Raw genomic sequence first — 19,103 nt, forward strand, 5'->3', positions numbered from 1 at the left:
TTAGAGCAACTGTTGTGGAAAGTCAAGAAAAAGAGTTACAACAGACCAAAACAGACCTAGTAAATGCTTTCTTAAAACGAAAAGTCAGGTAGGACATTACGCTGCAGATGGAACATATGTGCCAGCTGGTGGAACTTATATACCACCAAACCCTCCAAGAGAAGCACCTGCACCAGGACTACCTAAAACATTTACATCGTCACATGGACACAGACACAGGCATGCACCAAAACCAGCACAACAACCACCTCCACAACCAGCACAACAACCAACACAACAACCAGCACAGCAACCAACAGTTCAAAACCCTGCACAACAACAACCACAAACAGAGCAAGGACATAAAAGAAGTAGAGAACAAGGAAACCAAGAATTCTTAAAAATGCTTAAAGAAGAGTGTGGTTTCCCAGATACTGTTGACTTTAGTGACAGATATAAAGAAGCTATTAGAAAGTTCAAGGATGGAAATACTGACCCGAACCTATTTAGCTTTATGGCTCAGCACCAAAACGGATATAATCTCAAACCTGGAAAATACAAGCTCGCTAAGGGATATGATTTAATAGCATATCATCCAAATGACATGGATGAATTTACTCCGAGATATTTGATGTCAGAGCTAAATGACAATTCAACTTTCGTCATGAAACGCGTAAAAAATAGAGACGGAACGAAAGAACAAAAGCTTATGAATGCGGATGACGTAGATAGGGAAATTGTTGAAAACGGTCTCGGAATATATGAAATGCCAGCAGATGAGGTACAAGAAACTCCACAGGAAGAAGTTCAGATACAACCAGACATGGAAGAAATAGTTCAGCAACAACAGCTAGAAGAGCCTGAAGGAAACGAACAAGTCCTCCTTTGGAAACTAACTTCACAGAACTAGATGAAGATTTGGAACAGCCGAAAAATCTTGACCCTCAACAAGAGTATGCGGAGAATATGGAATATTTCCAAGAGTCTAAAAAAAATTCGGCTGACATAGTAGAAGAATATCGAAAAATGTTTGCCGACATACAAAAGACTCCAACACCAGATGAAAATATTCAGCATAGAATGGAAGAACTGAAAAAAATGTACACAAATACAACAACCCTTTTTACTTACGAGCATTTAACGTTCAATCTTCGGATGAACTCGGTGAAATAAAAGGTTAAATTTCAAGAAAACATATAGAAATGAAACATTGTTTAAAGTTCATTCAGAACCTAACCAAGATGGAAACAAACCTACTTTTGTTTCTGCAGACGATGGAACTACAATGAGATGGGGTCATAAAGCTAACCCGGATAGGTGGTTCATAAACTTACAACCACAATTCCAAGAAGTTGTAGACGCAATGGAAGTCAATGGTGAACCAGATATAGCTGGTATTTTAAGCGCGGCTTTAATGCCATTGAAAGATATGAAACATGCAGATATTTTGGACCAGTATGAAATGAACATGGCTGATGGAAATATAACACCTGACGTTCTAGAACATTTATCTCAAAGAACTACACAGAACCATAGAGATGGTATATTTGGTGAAGAGTTTAGAAAGAAAGTTAGGGAGAGAGAAGGAAGAGAACCTATTGTACATGACCTTGCAAACGAAAGTTTACAAAATGTCATAAAAACTTACTTTGCAGACAATGAATGAAGGGATGAATATTTAAGAAAACTCAAATGGACAGTACCAAATGAAATGTTAGTATTGAAAAACATGTTCCTTGACAAAATAAAACCAACTACAGAAATAAACGACGCAAGACTGAAAGATTGGGTAAAAGCTTTCCCATTCACAAAAGATATAGTTGGTAACATGGAAAGAAAACCAGAATGGCTACAAAAACATATATTTGGAAACGAGCTTATTCCATATGGACAGGCACTGTTTGAAGAGCTTGAACCGGAAACTCAGGAAAGAGTCATGCAAACAATACGCGAAGACTCAAATACAAACTATGACAAACTCTTTCTAGGATATAGGTTACCTGAGATGGGCGACCAGAGCCAAAAGGCAAAAAGGACATGGGAAATTTGCAACATACTAGATGAACATAATGCAAAGATGCAACAACTTCAAGCAGAGGGCAATGAAGGAAAAAGAAGAGTTAAAAACTCAGTCAGGAAGAAAGTAAAGCTTGGTCACGTGGGTTCTATTATGACATATAAATCCAACTATTCTATATTTTTACTCATATGAAATGTACGCCGCTCAGAATATAACGCCAACAGTTTTGGATGCATGAATGGAAATGTTTCCGAATGGTATAACGAATGCGACAATGCCATTAGAAGGTCAGAAATAGTTCCTGGAACTTACGAATATACAACTGCTGTTTCTTATGGAAACGTAGGTGAGTTTGGAGAAGGTTCTTCAACAACAGTAGATATTGCTTGCGACAGGTTTCATATAATTTCTATTGACAACTCATTCTTATACGTGGAACAAGACATTGAAATAAAACCTTCTGCCAAGTTGTCTGACAAGAAAGGTTGCAATGGAATTTTCTATGTCGGATACCAATATGCTCCAGAAGTTTTCATGGGATATAAGATATATTCTAACTCTGACTTAGTTCAAACAGTAACATGGGCAAACTATGAATGGTTCGCTTTGAGAAACTCAGTACAACCACAAGCTAGAGAACAAACAGACCAGTATGCAACTATTGAGAAAATAAGAAGACTTGACCCTAACGTTCCAGGAGTTTATGTTAACCTTTCTGGACAAACTGCAGCAGCAGTAACCAAAGTAAAACTGAAACTTAGAGTTCCTTTGTCATCTTTCCTCATCTTCAGGTTTTTAAGATACTTGCCAAACTGGGCAGGAAAAATTTCTATCGAACTTACTCCAAGCAAAAATAACTTAGTCATTGCACCAACACAAGACCCATTCACTCTTACAGAAGTAGTGGGAACAAATAAAATGTCATTCGCCGACTTTTGCAAAAACAAAGTTGACTTAGACTTTGGTTTCTCAAACCTCAACACTGAAGTAAACTATTATTTCAATGCTGCTGGAGATGCTTGGGACCCAGTTAAGTTCACATGCGAAAAATTTGAATGCAAGAGAATAGAAAGCAGACTTGCAGTCTATATGTTGGACCCAGATATTTCAAATGCTTTAGCTGCCAAATATATTGCAGTTCCACTTATGTTCCCTATACACCAAATATCTGTCAAAGACTTTGCAGGTGAAGTTGGAAACCAAAGTGCTGACCCAGGTGCAAGAACAGATATTGCTTAACAACTGCAATGAAACATGCAGATACTATGTTTGTACTGTTCAGACGAACTATAAATGACTATTCTTGTTTCTACAACCCTGGTATTAAATATCATATAAACATAGATGGCAAATATTATCCAAGAGAAGAATATTCTACAGTTGAGGATATGAGGTCATACAACTTGACATTAGATGCTATGAACTTTAACAACAACTTCACAACAACCATTAACCCTGAAATGCAAAGTTCTATTATGCCATATGTGAAAGTATGGACTCATACAGGAGTCAAAAAACTCAATATACAAATGGAGACCGTTCAAACTTTTGGCTTGGCATTCCATTTGCTGACTCAGAAGACTTTATGGGTGGTATTTCAACTGTTGGTACAGTTCAAATACAATATACTGGTGACAGAGACGGTCCAGATGAATTGAAAGCAAAGAAGTTTACAAAACCAATAGCACTTTTCACGGAAGATGCTCTTTTGAAGATTCGTTCGATGAAACCTGCTGGGGCTCCTCAGATTGGCATAACGACAGCTTCCATCGAGCAGATTTTGGCAGCAGGTCAGTAAGTTGTTCTTGAACTGACTTCTCTCCGTCAAATATTGACAGTACGCCAGTTTTGACATAAAATTGTATTATAAACTTACCTTTAGAAATATCTGTCAGTTTTGTTGTTATATTTTTGTCTGCTTCAAGAACTTTCACCATTTCAGTTATACCAACTTTCTTTGCTTTATGAAAATATTTTGGTTCAGCAAAGACTGCTATTCTATAACATTTTCCATTGTTTGTGTATAAAGAACTATTCTGTCAATGTATTTGTATTGTTTGTGTGTGTAAACTTTGTTCTGCTTCAATTCGAAGAGATACTCGAATACGTCCATCTTTTTATTCTAAGTAAAATGTCATTTCCGAAAAATAGAAGCGTAAGTGTTTCAAAAGGTTTAATGGCGGTGGCAGATGTGAAGTTAAATTCACCAACTCAAACAAACAGTCAAAGTGTTGTTGTCAATGTCAAAGAAAGAGATGTTGAAGTGGGGAAACCATACGAAGACGAAGATGGTATAACAATAGTTCCTGTAAAAGAACAACCAACATATCCTGAAGTTAGCAGAGACTTAAGTTCTGTTGCAGATATTCGAAACGACTACCAACAACTTAAAGACAAACTTAAAACTCAGGAGAAGATTTGTCAAGCTTTGGTATAATGTTAAACTTGGTCGAACACAACCCTGTAAAAGTGAACTCATATGTCATTGCACCTCATGAAGTTTTGAAAGAACTATTGAAACTTTTGACAGAGGCAGACGATATAAACATCAAAGAAATAGAACCCGACATTAGTTGCTGTGGTGTTTCATATAATGTCATTGACAAGATATACGTTATGAAAGGAGGTGAAACGTTGAACTTAAAATATAGTTTCCCAGACGTCATAAAAATATTTGACGACCACAACATTTCATTAAAATTTACTTGCTAAGTAAATGGCAGAAGACATAGTGGTTTATACTATTACGACTAAAAACCCTGAGTCATATAATTCTATAACAACAAACTTACAAAGTCCTCAAGGACGATATTGTAAACTGACCTTAAACACGATGACGACTAAAGCCTGTTTTGCTCTTTTGACACCAGAAGACTTTATTGTTGTGAATGGTAAAAAATACTTCTTTGAAGATACTTACTCAGATATACCACCAACAGGTTTTGTTGACTTATTTAATACTTTAAGGACGGATGTAACATGTGCTGCAACTAGAGCAGGTTTCATTATGTTTGGATGTCCGACTGAGTTTACTATAAACGATATGAGCTATAATACAAAACTTATATCTGGTTTTTACTACCAACAGTTTCCTATAACAGGAAAAGGTGTCATACAAGGAATGTCTGTTCCATTGACTTTAAGTACACCTATTTTATATATTGTTTCAAACTTAGGTTCAAAGTGCTATTCGAATGTCGACAGAAACTACTATGACCAAAAGATACTCATGCGTATAAACAACACTTTCTCTGCTGGTTTGCCTATTGTTCATTCGAATGCAGATTTTCAGCTTTAGTAAACTCAAACACTTTAGCAAACATAAACTTAACCTTAGTTGACGCAAACTTTGTTCCTGTAAAACTTTTATGTCCTATGTATTTGTCAATGACGGCAGAAAGTTTCGAATTGGAAGATGCAACTGGTGAAAGTATTGTTACAAGAACAACTTCAACAACAAATAGCTCAAGAACAACAAATGCAACAAATGCAACAACAAAGTCAAGAATAAAAAAAATATTTTTTTTATTTTTATAAAAATGTACAGAATAGATGTTTCAGATTTTTATGACTTCCAAGCATTCAGAAATATGTGTCCATTTCGAGACTATAACAAAGCAGTCGAGAATTTGAAACGTTTAGTCATTTATGTCGACTCTGCCCCAGAATGTTATGTATGAAAGAATGGGATGTTGTCTTTAACAAACCAAGAGCACAATAGTTTCAGAACAAGAATGTAGACAGAAACTTAAGAAAATAAAAGTCGTACAAGTTGGCATGAAGATGTTAGATGCTTGGGATATCTTATTGTCAAAGTTAGAAGATTTTTCAGTTCGTGGTATAAAGTTCTATACACCTTCTCCAAACTTCTATTCTATCTTCACTGGATATAAATACGAACAAGTAGAATGGAAAGAAAATGTTATAGAAGCTTGGTTAGACCATGTCAAAGAAATTATATGCAATGGAAACGAAAGAGTCTATGAGTATATCTTATGTTGGTTTGCAAACATCTTACAACATCCAAGTGCTAAAAATGAAACTGCTCTCATTATAATTGGAAAACAAGGAACTGGTAAGAACACATTCTTTACAGATATTTATGCAAACTGTTAGAGGGCTATTCGAACCCGAATATGACAAACATAGAAAACATCTGCGGTAAATTTAACTCCTCAATAGAGAATATGAAACTTATAGTTTGCAATGAACTTCAAAGTATAGATACAACAAAAGTTTTGAACTCAGATGCTTTGAAGAGTCTTATAACAGACAAAGTTGGAGTTGTTGAAAGAAAATATAAAGACCAAAGAGTTTGTGAAAATGTTGCAAACTTCATTATGGTTTCAAACAATGCTGTTCCGATGAAGTTAGAAAGTTCTGACAGAAGATATGTAGTTGTCAGAACGTCAGATTCTCATATGCAAGATACAGAATATTTTGACGACTTAGCAGAAACTTTGACATCTGACTTTTACAACCACTTGTTCTCATATTTCATGACATTAGATATTTCTAAGTTCAATCCAAGACAAATTCCATATACCGAAGAGAGACAAACATTGTTAGAAGCAAACAAGAGTGTATATGAACTGTTTATAGATGAGACTAACTTTGAGTGTTTAGATGAAAGGTCATTGTACGACTCGTATAAACAATATTGTCAAGAATATGGTTATATGGCAGCTTCTAAACGAACATTCTTGGCAAATGTCAAAAATCTTTTAGATGTTCAGAACGGCGTATATACAAAGAAAAATTTTTCTGAGTAAATTTTAAAAAAAATATTTTTTATCCGATAGAAAAGATGACGAAATTCATCTCAGTAAATAAGTACATGACAGAAGTCAAAGAAGAACTAGACCCATTCGCTTATTTGAATGTTTACTTCTACCATTTTGAAAAGTCTACATTCAGCAAAGTTTGGAACATCGAACCAGTTAAGTTTGCTGTTGTGAGAAAAATGGTGCAATTTGAAGACTTAGACATAGAAGGTTTGTTAGCAGTCAAAGAAAATTTTGACAGAAGGTTCTCAAACCTTAAAGAAGGTAAAGCATACAAACTTGTTATACCTTATGAACCAAAGAAAGCAGACGACTATGAATATTATGAGTCTAAGATAGTTGAAGTTCAAGGTAAATTGGGTAAAAAGATTTTAGAGTCTAAGCCAGTGTTTGCCCCTAAAGAGGAAGAGAACATTGACATTGACCCAGAAATGTTCTAAAAATAAAATTTTATTTTTACATGTCAAATTTCTTTTTCTCTGGAACTGGCTCGGTTCTTTCTTCTCTTCTTCTACTTTCTTTTTTCTTTCTTTTCTTTCTTCTCTCTTCTTCTTCTCTGGTGGAGTTATGTCAAATTTCGAACCATATTTATGTAAAAGTTCTTTGTCCTTTAATAGCTCATCTATTCTGTTTTCTATTTCATCTTCAAGAACGGCGCATGTGTCTTCTTTGCATTCTAAGAACTTTTGTTGGACTTCATCTTTCCAATCGGCGTCATCTCTGTCAACAAGTCTGTCATTGACAAATTTTAAGACTGCTCTGCTTAATGTTTTATGGTTCTTGTCATATTCCCAGAAACAGAACTTTAGAACAAATTCACCTTTCTTGTTTACACTATGTAAGATTTTATGGTCGACAGATGTTTTGCTGTCGAAAAGCTTGTCTCGAATATAGATAGCGAAATCGCTAGACATTTTCAAAAAGATAAAAATTTTAATTTTTCTAAAAATATGTTAGAAAAAAAGTTTGCTGACATTGACAAGAAATTTGAGAATGTTTTAAACAAGAACAAGAGGAAGTTAGAAAATGCTCAGATAAAGCCTATACATGACAAGTTCTTATTTGCTCAGAATGGTATAACAGGTCTAATTGCACCACCTGGGTCGGGTAAGACTTTCACTTATCTTAAAATGGCTGCACAACAACAAGAACTAGATGAGAAGAACCCATTCTATGAGTTAGTTGTCATTTGTAGTACTTCTGGTCAATTTGACCAAACCGTCAATTCGTTCAAAGATATTATAAAGAAGTCTAAGTTAGTATGTATAAAAGACTCTGAGTTGTTAGATTGGATAAAGAAGTACCAAAGAAGAGTTTTGAAGTATAATGCTATAAATGAGTATATAAATTCTAAGTTTAAAGACCCAAATGAGGAAATGCAGAGAATATTAGAGAAGAAACACTTCAGAAACAAACAGAAAGAGATAGAATACATTTCGAAGAAATTGCAATCTTACGATTGGAAGACTTACCCTCATAGATGTCTTCTTATCTTAGATGACTTTGCTTCTCATCCTTTGTTAAAGAATAGAGAACAAGACATGTGTCGAATTCTTAAGAAGCTCAGACACTTTAACATCTCAGTTGTCATTTGTGTACAGACAGCAAAGAGTTTAAGTAAGGATGTTAAAAGAATACTTACTGACATAATACTTTTCCCCGGATTGTCCGAAGACGATTTCATGGAACTTATGAAAGAGTCCATGGCAGGTAAGTTTGACAGACATGAACTATGGGAGAAGTACAAAGTCATACAAGACCCTCATACTTCTTTCAGAATTCATATCTACGCAAACAAAGTTCAAATTGTAAAAAGTCAATAAAAATAAATGGTTCATTTACTCTGCTTGTTTGAAGTTGTCAAAATACTCTGTTATTTTTCACGATTTTCATGAGTTTTGGCGACTGGGGTTTCTTACCTACTCGCTGTTCTTCACGATTTTCATACGGAATCTCTTCTCTCGGTTTTTCGAGGGAAGCAAGCATATGAGGAAATTCATGAAATTTGGTCATTTTTCAGCAAAAATAATGTTTATGTTAGAATGTTAGATCTAACATGTTTTCTAACACGTTTTCTAACATGGTCTAAAACACACAAAACTCATGAAATTTCATACGGAATTCAGTAAAAATAATGTTTATGTTAGCATGTTAGATCTAACATGTTTTCTAACACGTTTTCTAACATAACTATTTACAAGCGTTTTACATGGTATATGTTGCGATGGTTCATGACTCTAAACAATTTTGTAGCTTCTATTTCTTCTGTCAGTACATCGAATGTTTTAACGATACCGAAAGTTTCTTTATACTTCTTCTTGACATCAGATAGAAGGAAATCTTCTGCAGTTGGATAGTTTTTGTTCAGAAATGCTAACATGTCCATTTTATCTTCTGCTGGCTTTTCTGCTTCTTTCTTTAAGTCTGCATAGTCGTTTCGCATACGTTCTATCTCTTTGACGGAGTAGTTATATTTCCTAATTGCCGCTTTACATTTAGAACATTGCGGGTTCATTTTTGCGTTATATTCTGAAACCTTACCTGCTAAAACAACTAAGGCGTCAATGGTTTTCTTTAACTCAAACATAGCGGGTCTTATTTGTTCGTTCCATACTTTGCCTCTTCTATCTTTATCTCTTATCTGCCATACACATTCAGCAACTAACGAAACAAAGTTGTCGTAGGTCTTAAATTCTTCAGATTTATATATGTCAGAGATGTTCTTATATACCATGTCGCAATCTTTGTCCATAACCTTATGGTTGCAATGAAATCCTAGAAACTCATAGTTTACCTTTCGTATGAACTTCTTTATTTCTACTGAGTCAGTTGCTTTGACTTCTATTTCGTCAAATTCGGGAATAGGAGTTTTTGCTGCTGAATTTCAGGCAATTTGGGTAAATGGTCGATGAGGTCCTGCATTTCATAAAGATACTGTTCATTTGTTTCATCTTTCGCACTACAGTCTAAATTATTTGTTAAAAGTTCTTGCTTTATCTTCTGGATTTTTGTTTCAAAAGTATATGAAGAAGGAATGAAGCTTTTCATCTCTACCAACATTGACGTAGGATTCATGACTAACGAGTTTGGTGCTGTAGTTGTTTGAACTGTTGTTGTGCCGATTGTTGAAATCATATCTTTTATACAAAATAAAAAAAATAAAAAAAATAAAACTAATTTTATTTTTTATTTTTGGTGTAAATTTCATGAAAATTCAAGAGTTTTAGACCATGTTAGAAAACATGTTAGAAAACATGTTAGATCTAACATTCTAACATAAACATTATTTTTGCTGAAAAAGTGTCATTTTTTCATGTCCGAAGACTCGAAGGTGCAACACTTCCAAAATACCGACGAACTCAGAAGAGCAGCATGGCAGTATCTTCTTGACAACTTCTTTGAGTTCTCCAGGTACACCTTGGAAAATGCTGAAGAACTCCGACACAGAGAATTTGGAGAAATTGCACTCCAATACTACCTTGACAAACAAAGGGTAAACAAAGGGTAAAATAAGACTAAAAACTTAACGTTTAAAAAGTGACATTTTTATGAGCTCCGAGTCACCGAGAAAACTTGGTCAGATGTTAGCAGCTTACTTCCCGAGGAGGATGGAAGCGTTACATACATCAGGTTCAAAAACAACGAACCTGGAATTGCGTACAAAATTCGCAATTACATGACCATGGAAGAGTACGAAAGGTTCCTACAAGAGAAACCAGCTCTAAACAACTCAGAAAAGAAAGAATAAAAAGTTTAACTCGTAATTGTTTATTTTTTTTACTTGTATGGGCAAGCTGCAAGAATGAAGTCGACTATCTCAGTCTTTGTCTTGACCAGTTGGACGGCTCTTGCGAGTACGTCTGTTTTGCGGTCTCCAGCTGGTGTCTGACCTTCGTAATTGCGCATGTTCTTGAGAGCTCCAACTGTAAATGGTTGTAGGATGAAGAGTCTCTCAGACTGCTTGAGGTAGTCTTCACGGTCACGAACCGAATCTGTGGTACGAGTCGAATCGGTCGATTTGAGGGAAGAGAGTGAGAGCCTGTCTTCTTCCATTGGGGTAGTAGCATACTCTTTGCGTAAGCGGTTCAGACCTTCCTCGAACTCTTGGTCTCTCTTGGATTGAGATTGGAATTGTGGGGCAGGGTTTTGCAGAAACATCCAAGGGTTGGGGAAGTAAGGCATAGGCTGAGGAGGAGGGTAGTTCGGGAAGCCTTGTGGTAGGTAGTAACCTTGAGGTGGAAATTGGTAGTAATTTGGTGGAGGGACTTGCTGGAACTGAGGTTGCTGAGGAGACTGTTGTGGTTCTTTAGGTTCCTCTGGTTTGGGAATGGACTCGGTTGGTGGGACGTGGGACATCTGTTTGTGGCTTAACCGTCGGAAGGAAAAACCTTTCCTGTCGGAAGGAAAAACCTTTCCTGTTGGAAGGAAAAACTTTTCCTGTCGGAAGGAAAAACTTTTCCTGTCGGAAGGAAAAACTTTTCCTGTCGGAAGGAAAAACTTTTCCTGAAGTTCGACCAAAAAGTTCTCAATTTTCGAAAATTTGAATGGTTTACGGACGGACAACTGGAAAAACTTTTCCTGTCGGAAGGAAAAATTTTTCCTGTCGGAAGGAAAATTTTTTCCAGTTGTCGGGAAAATATTTTCCTGTCGGATGGAAGGACTCGGAATGCCAGAAGGATTTGACGAGGCAGTTTACCTAATTGAAATTAACGACTGCATAAAAGACTACTTGCGCAAGGTCATGAAGCCCAAGGTCAAGTTCACCAGTATTTCTGGAAGGTCTACACTTCAGCTCGAGACTTCGACTGGAATTCCAATTCAAATACCAGACGGGACAGCCTACGACGACATAAAGGACGCCAAAAGAGAAGCTCTTGTTAAGTTCCTAAACAAACGTCCTTGGATAAAAATACCAAACAAGGAGAACCCCCTACCCCATATGAAATTGGCAATTCAGTCTCTCCTTCGCTTCTCGGGTCAACCATTCTACATAACCTGTGAAGGCGACATCCAACCAGTTCAGTCAACCTTAACGTTTTGAGTAAAAACATTTTTTTTTCATTTTTTGAATGAAGCAAGTTAAATTCGTCCCACACCAAACTCAATGGACCGATGAAGAGTTTCAAGCTATGGTTGAAGGTGTTGAGAACGACATAGACGGCGAACTTGAAGGAGCTCAAACCACAATTGCAACCAAAATTGCACAAGTCAAGGAACAGATAGCTCCACTTAAAGCTACCAAAGCTACTCTTGACCTCATGGATAGTTACCGTTTAGATGTCAAGAGTGGAATAAGACAATTAAAATTAAAACTCTTAAATTACGAAGCTATACTCCAGAAGTTAGCAGAAATGAGAAGACTTTACCAGAGCTACTTACATGTAAGGGACTTACCTTCAAGCAGTCCGACCAAAGATGAATTTTCTGACATTGTCCCAATTTTGTCCGAAAGTCAGCTCAGATGTTTTGAACTGCTCCCAACATATCCAGAATATGAACGTTTGCCTGAACTCTTCCGCAATCTCAAAAAACGTTTTTTGGTTCTCATGTTCGAAACTTTTATCGGAAGAGACAACAAACGTTCAGAAGAAGAACAAGATATTATTTTTAAACTTGTTGTATGACTTAACTGTCATAACAAGCTTTTTGAAGTAAAACCGCCATTCTCAAACCACTTCATTTTTTCGATGTCCGAACAAGCACCGAAGCCGAACACAATGGCAGATGTCCTTTCAAGGTTGCCAGACAAGCGCCCAGTTCAAATTCAAATTGCCCAATTGAAAGCTCATCTGACAAACACCATTAAGACTCTCCAAAGTAGTCTTATGGAAGAGATGAAGGGACTTAAAGGTGAGTTCCTCATGAACCAAGCTTCCAATGAGAAATGCCTGAACGATTTCACGGAAACCTTGCACATTTACGCGAGAGAGAACCGAGACCTTGCCAGACTCATCTACCGTTTCTTCGAAGAGATAGACGCCATCTGGAAGGTACTCGGAAAGGACAGAACATGCAACACCGTACTTCGTGAACACAGAATTGAAGAAGGAATTGTCGAGGAAGAAGAGGAAGAAGAGAAACACGAAGAAGAAGAGGAAGAAGAAGAAGTTCCTGAAGCCGCTACATGGGCAACCCTTGTTGCCGATGACACTTACGAAATTTCCCAACCCTACCCATACCAAATCCGCAACAAGGAGACAGGCAAGGTTCTTACCCCAGTCCTCAACAACTTGGGACACTTGAACCTTAACCTTCGGAATCGCGGTTCAATCTCCATGGGCAAGCTTGTCGCAATTCAATGGGTTCCAAATCCAGACAAGAAGACGAGGGTCAGACACATTGACGGTGACAAGCTCAACAACCGTAAGGAGAACCTCGAGTGGTTCTAAGAGTAAAAAAATTTTATTTTAGGGGGAAACCCCGAGTAAATTTAGGTGTTTAGTTCATTAAGTGGGTTAAATTAAGGTCAATTTGCAAAATTAGTTCCCGACCTTTGAATTGGACTCTTTCGTTCTCCCAGTTGCGTAGGAGGTCGTCCCAGAGAAGTTGGTAGAATTGCCAATCCAAGGACGATTTGTCCTCCCAGGCATTGAGGATGTACTGCTCGTAGAGTCTCATGACCTCTCCCTTGCACCAGACACCCTCTCCCTTGGAACGTAAGGCTTCTTCGAAGTGCTCGAATGCGATTGGCTGCGTGACCATCCGAAATGACACTTTTTGTCCGTTTGGTCAATGTTTGTGTCTCGTGCCATAGTCGACGAAAATACAGACAAACAGGTTATATATGAGTTTGAGACCAAGAATGGTGTAACTCGACCTGTCCGATTCAAATTCGAATAAAAATTTTTTATTTCATGCAATGTTTAACTATTTCACCATCTTCTTTAACACCCCAGTACTTCCTTTTCGATATTACATGAACTTCGGTGAAAATTTTGTCCAATTTGAATTGACCCATCTTTTCACCGACCATGCCCATTTCAATGAGTTTGTTGTACCCTTCTTCGTTCGTCATGAGTGCGTCAATGTTCTCATAGTAAACCTTCACTTTGGATTTGACTTCGGAGAAGAACTCATTGTAGTTGTCAAGGACTGCCTTTGCGAACTGAGGATAAGACCAATGTTCGACAATAGGTTTTACTGTGGTTACTAAGCCACCTTGACCTTGAGTAAATTCGTATTTCAAAACAAAAGGGGAGAACCTTTCAACAAAGTTGTCGACCTTCTCATAGTGTTTACTCTTCATCTTTTGAGGTTTTTTAATGGAATATCCCCATGTCGAATTCATAAGCAATTTGATTGTCATTGCAAGTTTGGGGTTTGAAGCTTTCCTAATATCATAGAGTTGTTGTATGACTTTTCCAACTGTATAGTTCCTTCCTGGGAACTCACCGTCTTCGTTTGGAATTCCAGTCGGGATATATTGGACGAACCTCATGTATGCAGCGTTAAGGTCGACATAGTATATCTTTTCGTTTGAGTCGAACTTGTCGCAACCAATGGGTCCAGTTCGTGGAAATTCAAGTGAGTCTCTTATCTTCTGAGAAACTTCGCCTGCTATCTCATAAACATCGTCGAAGCAACCTGTTTCATAAAACCTTCTGACCTAACTCCGATGCTCTCCAATACAATTTGACGTCAATTGGATGTCTCAATGGAAGTTTGTTTATAGCATCTTGAAGTTCTTGCAACCTCATTGGAAGTTCTTCTGGTTCAGGTTGGTATCCGAACAATCCAACTCCTTTTGGAACAGTGTACTTCTTTTGTGCTATAACTTTGTCTGGAACAACTTTTGGTCTTGCTAACAATGAAAAGTTTGTTTCGTCTTTTGGTACAAAAGTTTCTGTCAGCTTGTCATCTGGAATTGGTTCCAACAAACCTTTCTCGAAAAGAATGTTTACAGCTCTGACAATGTTGCACTTGCCTTTTCCGAACAATGGGTTTGTAAGACTTTCGTTCAACATGAAGTGGTTGTGGACAATTACAATCTTCAACCATGGTAATTTGAAGTCAACAACATAGTCGTCGTGTGAAGAACCTTTCTCAGTCGGAATGTTAACTCGGATATTGACATTTGCCAACGGTGCAATTTTTGCCAATTGACCTCTGAGAATGTACCTTGTCTTCACACATGACTCAAGATACTTCATCTTCTCTTCTGTAACAAGACCAGAGTTCCTGAGACATGTAAGAATACAAGGTTCATTGACAATTGTTTCAATTGAATTGTAAATTCCATACCTTGTCAAGTCAATGTCAGACTTATTTATGAACGGGAAGTATCCAGCATGTTGTCTGACTGCTTGAGGGTTAGGTTGGTACCATTCGAACTTGACACTTGCAATTCCTTCAATTGCGTTCAAAATGTCTGAGTCGGAGTCAAACATTTGTTCTCTCTTTGTAGTCTTGAAAGCGTCGAGAAGTTGTGCGGCTGTTTGTTCATTGCCATGTGCATAGTAAATGTGACCATCCAAATCTGTTATGGTTAGTCTGAGATTGTATCCTTTCTTATTTCCGTCTTGTATAGCAGCAAGTACACCCATAAAGCCTTCTTTGTTCTTTCCATCGTCAAAGTTTACTGTAAAGGTTTGACCTGAACCAATTTTACTTCTAACTTCACGATACTTTTCATATGCATATCTTGTTCTTTCCATGGGAGCATGACCATCCTCTGCACTACCTTTTTTCCTTCTCAAAGGATGCAATTGTTCGTCATGTTTCCAGTAGAATCTGGCAAAGCCGTCGTGTCCTTCAACTTCAGGTTCACTAACATCGAAAGGCATGTTCATAAGACGTTCTTCTTCTAACCTCTCTAGTCTGTTTGGATAATTGGCACGTGCTGTTTCCAAATCCATTTCGTAGCGAAGACCAGACAATTTGTCATAGACTTTTATGGGTCTTCCCTTCCTATATTTAAACTTCTTCGAAACTCTCCAACCATATCTTTGCAACTCTGCTTTTATTCTAGCAGATTTTCTATCCATTCTATATGGGGGCATTTTTATAAAAATAAAAAAAAATATTTTTTTCTTTACTTTACATAACCGCCTGCTACCAGAAGCCTTTGACGCCAACCCATACCAGCTAATGAAGGTTGAGTTGGTTTAGTTTCCAAACTAAACTTTGGTTTTGGTTTATCTTCAGTTTTTGGTTTTTCTTCTTCTATCGGCTTTTCGTCACTTTTCGGTTCCTCTGACTTTACCTCACCTGCAGGAACAGTTGTGTCGTTAACATCTTCATAAATATCATATGCCATTTGTTTTTGTTTTCCTTTCAACTTTTTGTGTTTGTTGTAAAGTTTAGAATATTTCGACTCTAAGTCAATGAGATGTTCTATAATGAACTGTTGGTCAGTGAAGTAAACTTTTCCATCTGTTGTCTCGAAAGCTTCTTCAGACTTCAATATTTTATTTGTGAGAGTCTGTTTCTTTTTTGAGATACTAGCCGTTCCATTTCTATGAAAAGTGACTTTATAGTTAGGGTTTGTATTTCCAGACCTGGCACTTTCTATTATTGAATTTTTCTCTTCATCTGTAAGTTCTTTGACAGGTTTTGACAATGGTTCTGAACTTTTTGTTTGTGGTGTCAAATCTACCGTTTCAACTTCTTCGGTCATTTCATCTCAGTAAAAAATTTTAGTTTGGTTTGTTTTCAACTGGTTGTTGTTGTTTTTTAAGTCGGTCTAAAACTTCCTGAGGTATAGGAAGAACTTGACAAACACGTTGTGTAACTGCTGGAAGTCGACAAATCCATCTTGAACCCATTTGTCTCAATGCTGTATTGTTCATTTCATCTCAGTAAAAAACTTTACATTCCCCAAGTTTGAGGCGGTTGAGGTTGGTTGTTGTTTACCCATTGTTGTGCATGGTTATATCCTCTGTTAAAGAATCTTTCACCTTGGTCCATGTAGTGCCCTGCTTGGTTATAGTAGTCATTTGCTTTGTTATAGTAGTTTCCTGCTTGTCTTCCTACATTGTCCATCCATCCTTGAACTTTTCCTCTTGTTTCAGGATTTGGAATAAGATTTGCTGCATCTCGTGCTACATCCCAACCTTTCTGTACAGTTTGTATAATAGGTTGTGCTTTCTCTTTCAGTATACCTAAAGTACTCAAAATCTTCCTTCCAACTCCAAATACACCTCTGGCTATTGTTCCCACTGCGGGCAAAAATCTGGATGCAACTCCTGCTAATGCACCAAATAAACCCATTTCTTATAGGATAAAAATGACGAATCCAAACAAGGACCCCTATGTTTCTAAAGCGACAAAGAAAGCACTCATGGTAAAAATCTTTAGTTCAACACCAAATGCTTGGTTTATGGATATCTTGGAAAACATTCCGAGAGTTAGAACAGATGGACCACCATACTGGCTAATATTTGTCGGTCAAAACACAAGATACTGTGAAGCCATACCATTATGGTCCAAAAATATTTTAGATGTGAAAACTGCTTTGACAATATTCGTTGACAAATACCATCCAACAAAACTGACATCTGACTGTGAAAGTTCTTTCAAATCAGACGATATTAAAAACTATCTGCGTTCAAAAAATGTAAACCAATATTTCATTGTCGACCAAAACCATTCTGCTCTTGGTGTCATTGACAGTTGTATAAAAATCTTAAGAGACTTAAATCAACCACAAGGTGGTGAGGTAGGTGAGATGTCATATGACGACAAATATAGACACTTCTCCATGGCGAAGATGAGACAAGTTTTAAATATTTACAATAGCCGTAAACAAAAAGGTTTGGGAAACCACTCCCCCGAAGAAATGAAAAACAACCCTAACTTAGAGAAAGACTTTATATTTAACAATTTAGTCAAAAGAGACAAACAAGAAAGAATGCCAGGCTTCAAACTTCAGAAAGGTGACAAAGTAAAAATAGAAATACCCAAACGCGACCCATATGAAAATACTATTGACTATGACAACAATGGGAACCCGACAGGTACTCACATTCGTGTTCGTAAAAATAGAAGAAAGTATACAAGAGAATATTATGAAGTTTTAGGCAAACATGGCAAAATGTACAGACTGCAAGCAGAAGATAAAACTACTATTGTCAGACCTCGTTTCAAACTTGTCAAAGTTCAAGGTGGTATACTTTCAAAGACAGTTCCTAACAAATATAAGACAACTCCTGACGAATATGCTAAAGAAGTTGAAAATGACGACTAAGCATTTCTATACCATGCGTAAACTGTCATGTAAGGTGGCATGTAGTCTTTACTTTGTCCCGTTGTTTGCGTATACCCTGAAACGCGATGTGTATGGTTTCCTCCTCCCTCAGTGTTACTCCAGTAACAATTTATAGCAAACTTAACGTTGTCTTTAACATCATATCCTTTACCTTTTGTCATTCCTGACCAATCCCAATATCTATGCTTATGCCAACCTGCTTGAGATGTACTTAAATCTATGTAGTGACTATGTGCAGGTAAATTTTCACCTGAAATCGTTTTACTTCCACCTGTTTCCTTTGAAGAGTTTGCACAATACAAAAACCTGTCGACTATTTGAGTCCAAGTTCCAAAACCAAGTACTACTTCTGGTCTGGTAGAGTTCATTGACGTATAAATAGAACCTATAGGATATACTGTTTGAAGTATTTCTGTCTTTAATGTTTGAAGCTCTGTTTTGTCTGCTTTTTTATATAACTTTTCTTCAAGTTCATTTACGTCAGAGATGCTATGTCTATGATATTTTTGTGGGTATGTTCCTTCTGTCCATGCGAAAATACGTTCTTTTGTTGCATCTACATATCCTTTTATCCATGTCGAGTCTGCTTTTGTATTCCTTAACTCTGTAACACCTTTCTCAAGCTCTTTCAACTGTTGTCCATCTTCCATTAAACCTCTGGTATGACTTGAAACCGTTTGTGCCAACATATCTACAGTTTCTTTGTCGGCTTTAAGGTCTAAACATCCTGAAACCCATCCTGTATCGGCTTTCGTTTTTAAAATCTTTGTTGTCCGTTCATGGTACCAGTCAACCCTTTCTTTAATTTCATTGTCTTTTTCATCCACATATTCCTTATATGCCTTCTTCACTAACGCACTAGCCACACATGCTAACTCATCGTCAACATATGTTTTATCTGCTTTCTTTTCAACATCCTCTTTCGTTGCATAAGCTTTGTTAGCTCTTTCTTCTTCTTTTGCTATTGCATCGTCTACATACTCTTTGTCAGCTTTGTTGTCAACATCTGCTTTCAAAAGAAGTTCATCTATAGGTTTCTCGTTTAAAGTTCGTTTTGTTGGATTTATACAAACAGTATGGTTCTTATTGTCTTGAAACAGAAACTCATCTGTCA

General features: G+C 37.0%; 17 protein-coding genes and 3 pseudogenes across 20 annotated transcripts, besides 1 other annotated feature; 11 read left to right on the forward strand and 9 right to left on the reverse strand.

Moving 5' to 3' along the window:
• Window positions 1-19,103: part of a mobile genetic element that runs on past both edges of the window.
• On the forward strand, window positions 220-345 carry TVAGG3_0436220 (uncharacterized protein; the record flags this gene model as incomplete). The annotated part of the gene is made up of 1 exon (XM_051234006.1): window positions 220-345. A coding segment is annotated over one exon (126 nt), but the record flags the coding sequence as incomplete, so codon positions are not given.
• Window positions 1,265-1,645, forward strand: TVAGG3_0436230 (protein of unknown function, DUF4106 family; the record flags this gene model as incomplete). The annotated part of the gene is made up of 1 exon (XM_051234007.1): window positions 1,265-1,645. One exon carries the CDS (start codon window positions 1,265-1,267, stop codon window positions 1,643-1,645), a length of 381 nt encoding a protein of 126 aa, XP_051103737.1.
• TVAGG3_0436240 lies at window positions 2,193-3,797 on the forward strand (annotated as a pseudogene). The gene has a single exon. A coding segment is annotated over exon 1 (1,605 nt).
• TVAGG3_0436250 (uncharacterized protein) lies at window positions 6,187-6,771 on the forward strand (the record flags this gene model as incomplete). The annotated part of the gene is made up of 1 exon (XM_051234008.1): window positions 6,187-6,771. The coding sequence occupies one exon, from the start codon at window positions 6,187-6,189 to the stop codon at window positions 6,769-6,771; it is 585 nt and encodes a 194-aa protein (XP_051103738.1).
• Window positions 6,807-7,223, forward strand: TVAGG3_0436260 (protein of unknown function, DUF4108 family; the record flags this gene model as incomplete). Its single annotated transcript, XM_051234009.1, has 1 exon — window positions 6,807-7,223. One exon carries the CDS (start codon window positions 6,807-6,809, stop codon window positions 7,221-7,223), a length of 417 nt encoding a protein of 138 aa, XP_051103739.1.
• On the forward strand, window positions 7,734-8,369 carry TVAGG3_0436270 (protein of unknown function, DUF4106 family; the record flags this gene model as incomplete). The annotated part of the gene is made up of 1 exon (XM_051234010.1): window positions 7,734-8,369. A coding segment is annotated over one exon (636 nt), but the record flags the coding sequence as incomplete, so codon positions are not given.
• TVAGG3_0436280 lies at window positions 9,286-9,918 on the reverse strand (annotated as a pseudogene). Its single transcript has one exon. A coding segment is annotated over exon 1 (633 nt).
• On the reverse strand, window positions 10,067-10,228 carry TVAGG3_0436290 (uncharacterized protein; the record flags this gene model as incomplete). The annotated part of the gene is made up of 1 exon (XM_051234011.1): window positions 10,067-10,228. A coding segment is annotated over one exon (162 nt), but the record flags the coding sequence as incomplete, so codon positions are not given.
• Window positions 10,332-10,531, forward strand: TVAGG3_0436300 (annotated as a pseudogene). The gene has a single exon. A coding segment is annotated over exon 1 (200 nt).
• Window positions 10,561-11,139, reverse strand: TVAGG3_0436310 (uncharacterized protein; the record flags this gene model as incomplete). Its single annotated transcript, XM_001291088.2, has 1 exon — window positions 10,561-11,139. The coding sequence occupies one exon, from the start codon at window positions 11,137-11,139 to the stop codon at window positions 10,561-10,563; it is 579 nt and encodes a 192-aa protein (XP_001291089.2).
• Window positions 11,435-11,824, forward strand: TVAGG3_0436320 (uncharacterized protein; the record flags this gene model as incomplete). Its single annotated transcript, XM_001284086.2, has 1 exon — window positions 11,435-11,824. The coding sequence occupies one exon, from the start codon at window positions 11,435-11,437 to the stop codon at window positions 11,822-11,824; it is 390 nt and encodes a 129-aa protein (XP_001284087.2).
• TVAGG3_0436330 (uncharacterized protein) lies at window positions 11,853-12,315 on the forward strand (the record flags this gene model as incomplete). The annotated part of the gene is made up of 1 exon (XM_051234012.1): window positions 11,853-12,315. A coding segment is annotated over one exon (463 nt), but the record flags the coding sequence as incomplete, so codon positions are not given.
• On the forward strand, window positions 12,471-13,172 carry TVAGG3_0436340 (HNH endonuclease family; the record flags this gene model as incomplete). The annotated part of the gene is made up of 1 exon (XM_051234013.1): window positions 12,471-13,172. One exon carries the CDS (start codon window positions 12,471-12,473, stop codon window positions 13,170-13,172), a length of 702 nt encoding a protein of 233 aa, XP_051103743.1.
• Window positions 13,222-13,485, reverse strand: TVAGG3_0436350 (uncharacterized protein; the record flags this gene model as incomplete). The annotated part of the gene is made up of 1 exon (XM_051234014.1): window positions 13,222-13,485. The coding sequence occupies one exon, from the start codon at window positions 13,483-13,485 to the stop codon at window positions 13,222-13,224; it is 264 nt and encodes an 87-aa protein (XP_051103744.1).
• On the reverse strand, window positions 13,631-13,969 carry TVAGG3_0436360 (DNA/RNA polymerases family; the record flags this gene model as incomplete). Its single annotated transcript, XM_051234015.1, has 1 exon — window positions 13,631-13,969. The coding sequence occupies one exon, from the start codon at window positions 13,967-13,969 to the stop codon at window positions 13,631-13,633; it is 339 nt and encodes a 112-aa protein (XP_051103745.1).
• On the reverse strand, window positions 15,173-15,767 carry TVAGG3_0436370 (uncharacterized protein; the record flags this gene model as incomplete). The annotated part of the gene is made up of 1 exon (XM_051234016.1): window positions 15,173-15,767. A coding segment is annotated over one exon (595 nt), but the record flags the coding sequence as incomplete, so codon positions are not given.
• On the reverse strand, window positions 15,815-16,399 carry TVAGG3_0436380 (phage tail repeat-like family; the record flags this gene model as incomplete). The annotated part of the gene is made up of 1 exon (XM_051234017.1): window positions 15,815-16,399. The coding sequence occupies one exon, from the start codon at window positions 16,397-16,399 to the stop codon at window positions 15,815-15,817; it is 585 nt and encodes a 194-aa protein (XP_051103747.1).
• On the reverse strand, window positions 16,419-16,571 carry TVAGG3_0436390 (uncharacterized protein; the record flags this gene model as incomplete). The annotated part of the gene is made up of 1 exon (XM_051234018.1): window positions 16,419-16,571. One exon carries the CDS (start codon window positions 16,569-16,571, stop codon window positions 16,419-16,421), a length of 153 nt encoding a protein of 50 aa, XP_051103748.1.
• Window positions 16,591-16,992, reverse strand: TVAGG3_0436400 (uncharacterized protein; the record flags this gene model as incomplete). Its single annotated transcript, XM_051234019.1, has 1 exon — window positions 16,591-16,992. The coding sequence occupies one exon, from the start codon at window positions 16,990-16,992 to the stop codon at window positions 16,591-16,593; it is 402 nt and encodes a 133-aa protein (XP_051103749.1).
• TVAGG3_0436410 (uncharacterized protein) lies at window positions 17,009-17,968 on the forward strand (the record flags this gene model as incomplete). The annotated part of the gene is made up of 1 exon (XM_051234020.1): window positions 17,009-17,968. One exon carries the CDS (start codon window positions 17,009-17,011, stop codon window positions 17,966-17,968), a length of 960 nt encoding a protein of 319 aa, XP_051103750.1.

This window comes from Trichomonas vaginalis, chromosome V (assembly GCF_026262505.1).
Source record: "Trichomonas vaginalis G3 chromosome V, whole genome shotgun sequence".
Lineage (NCBI taxonomy): Eukaryota > Parabasalia > Trichomonadida > Trichomonadidae > Trichomonas > Trichomonas vaginalis.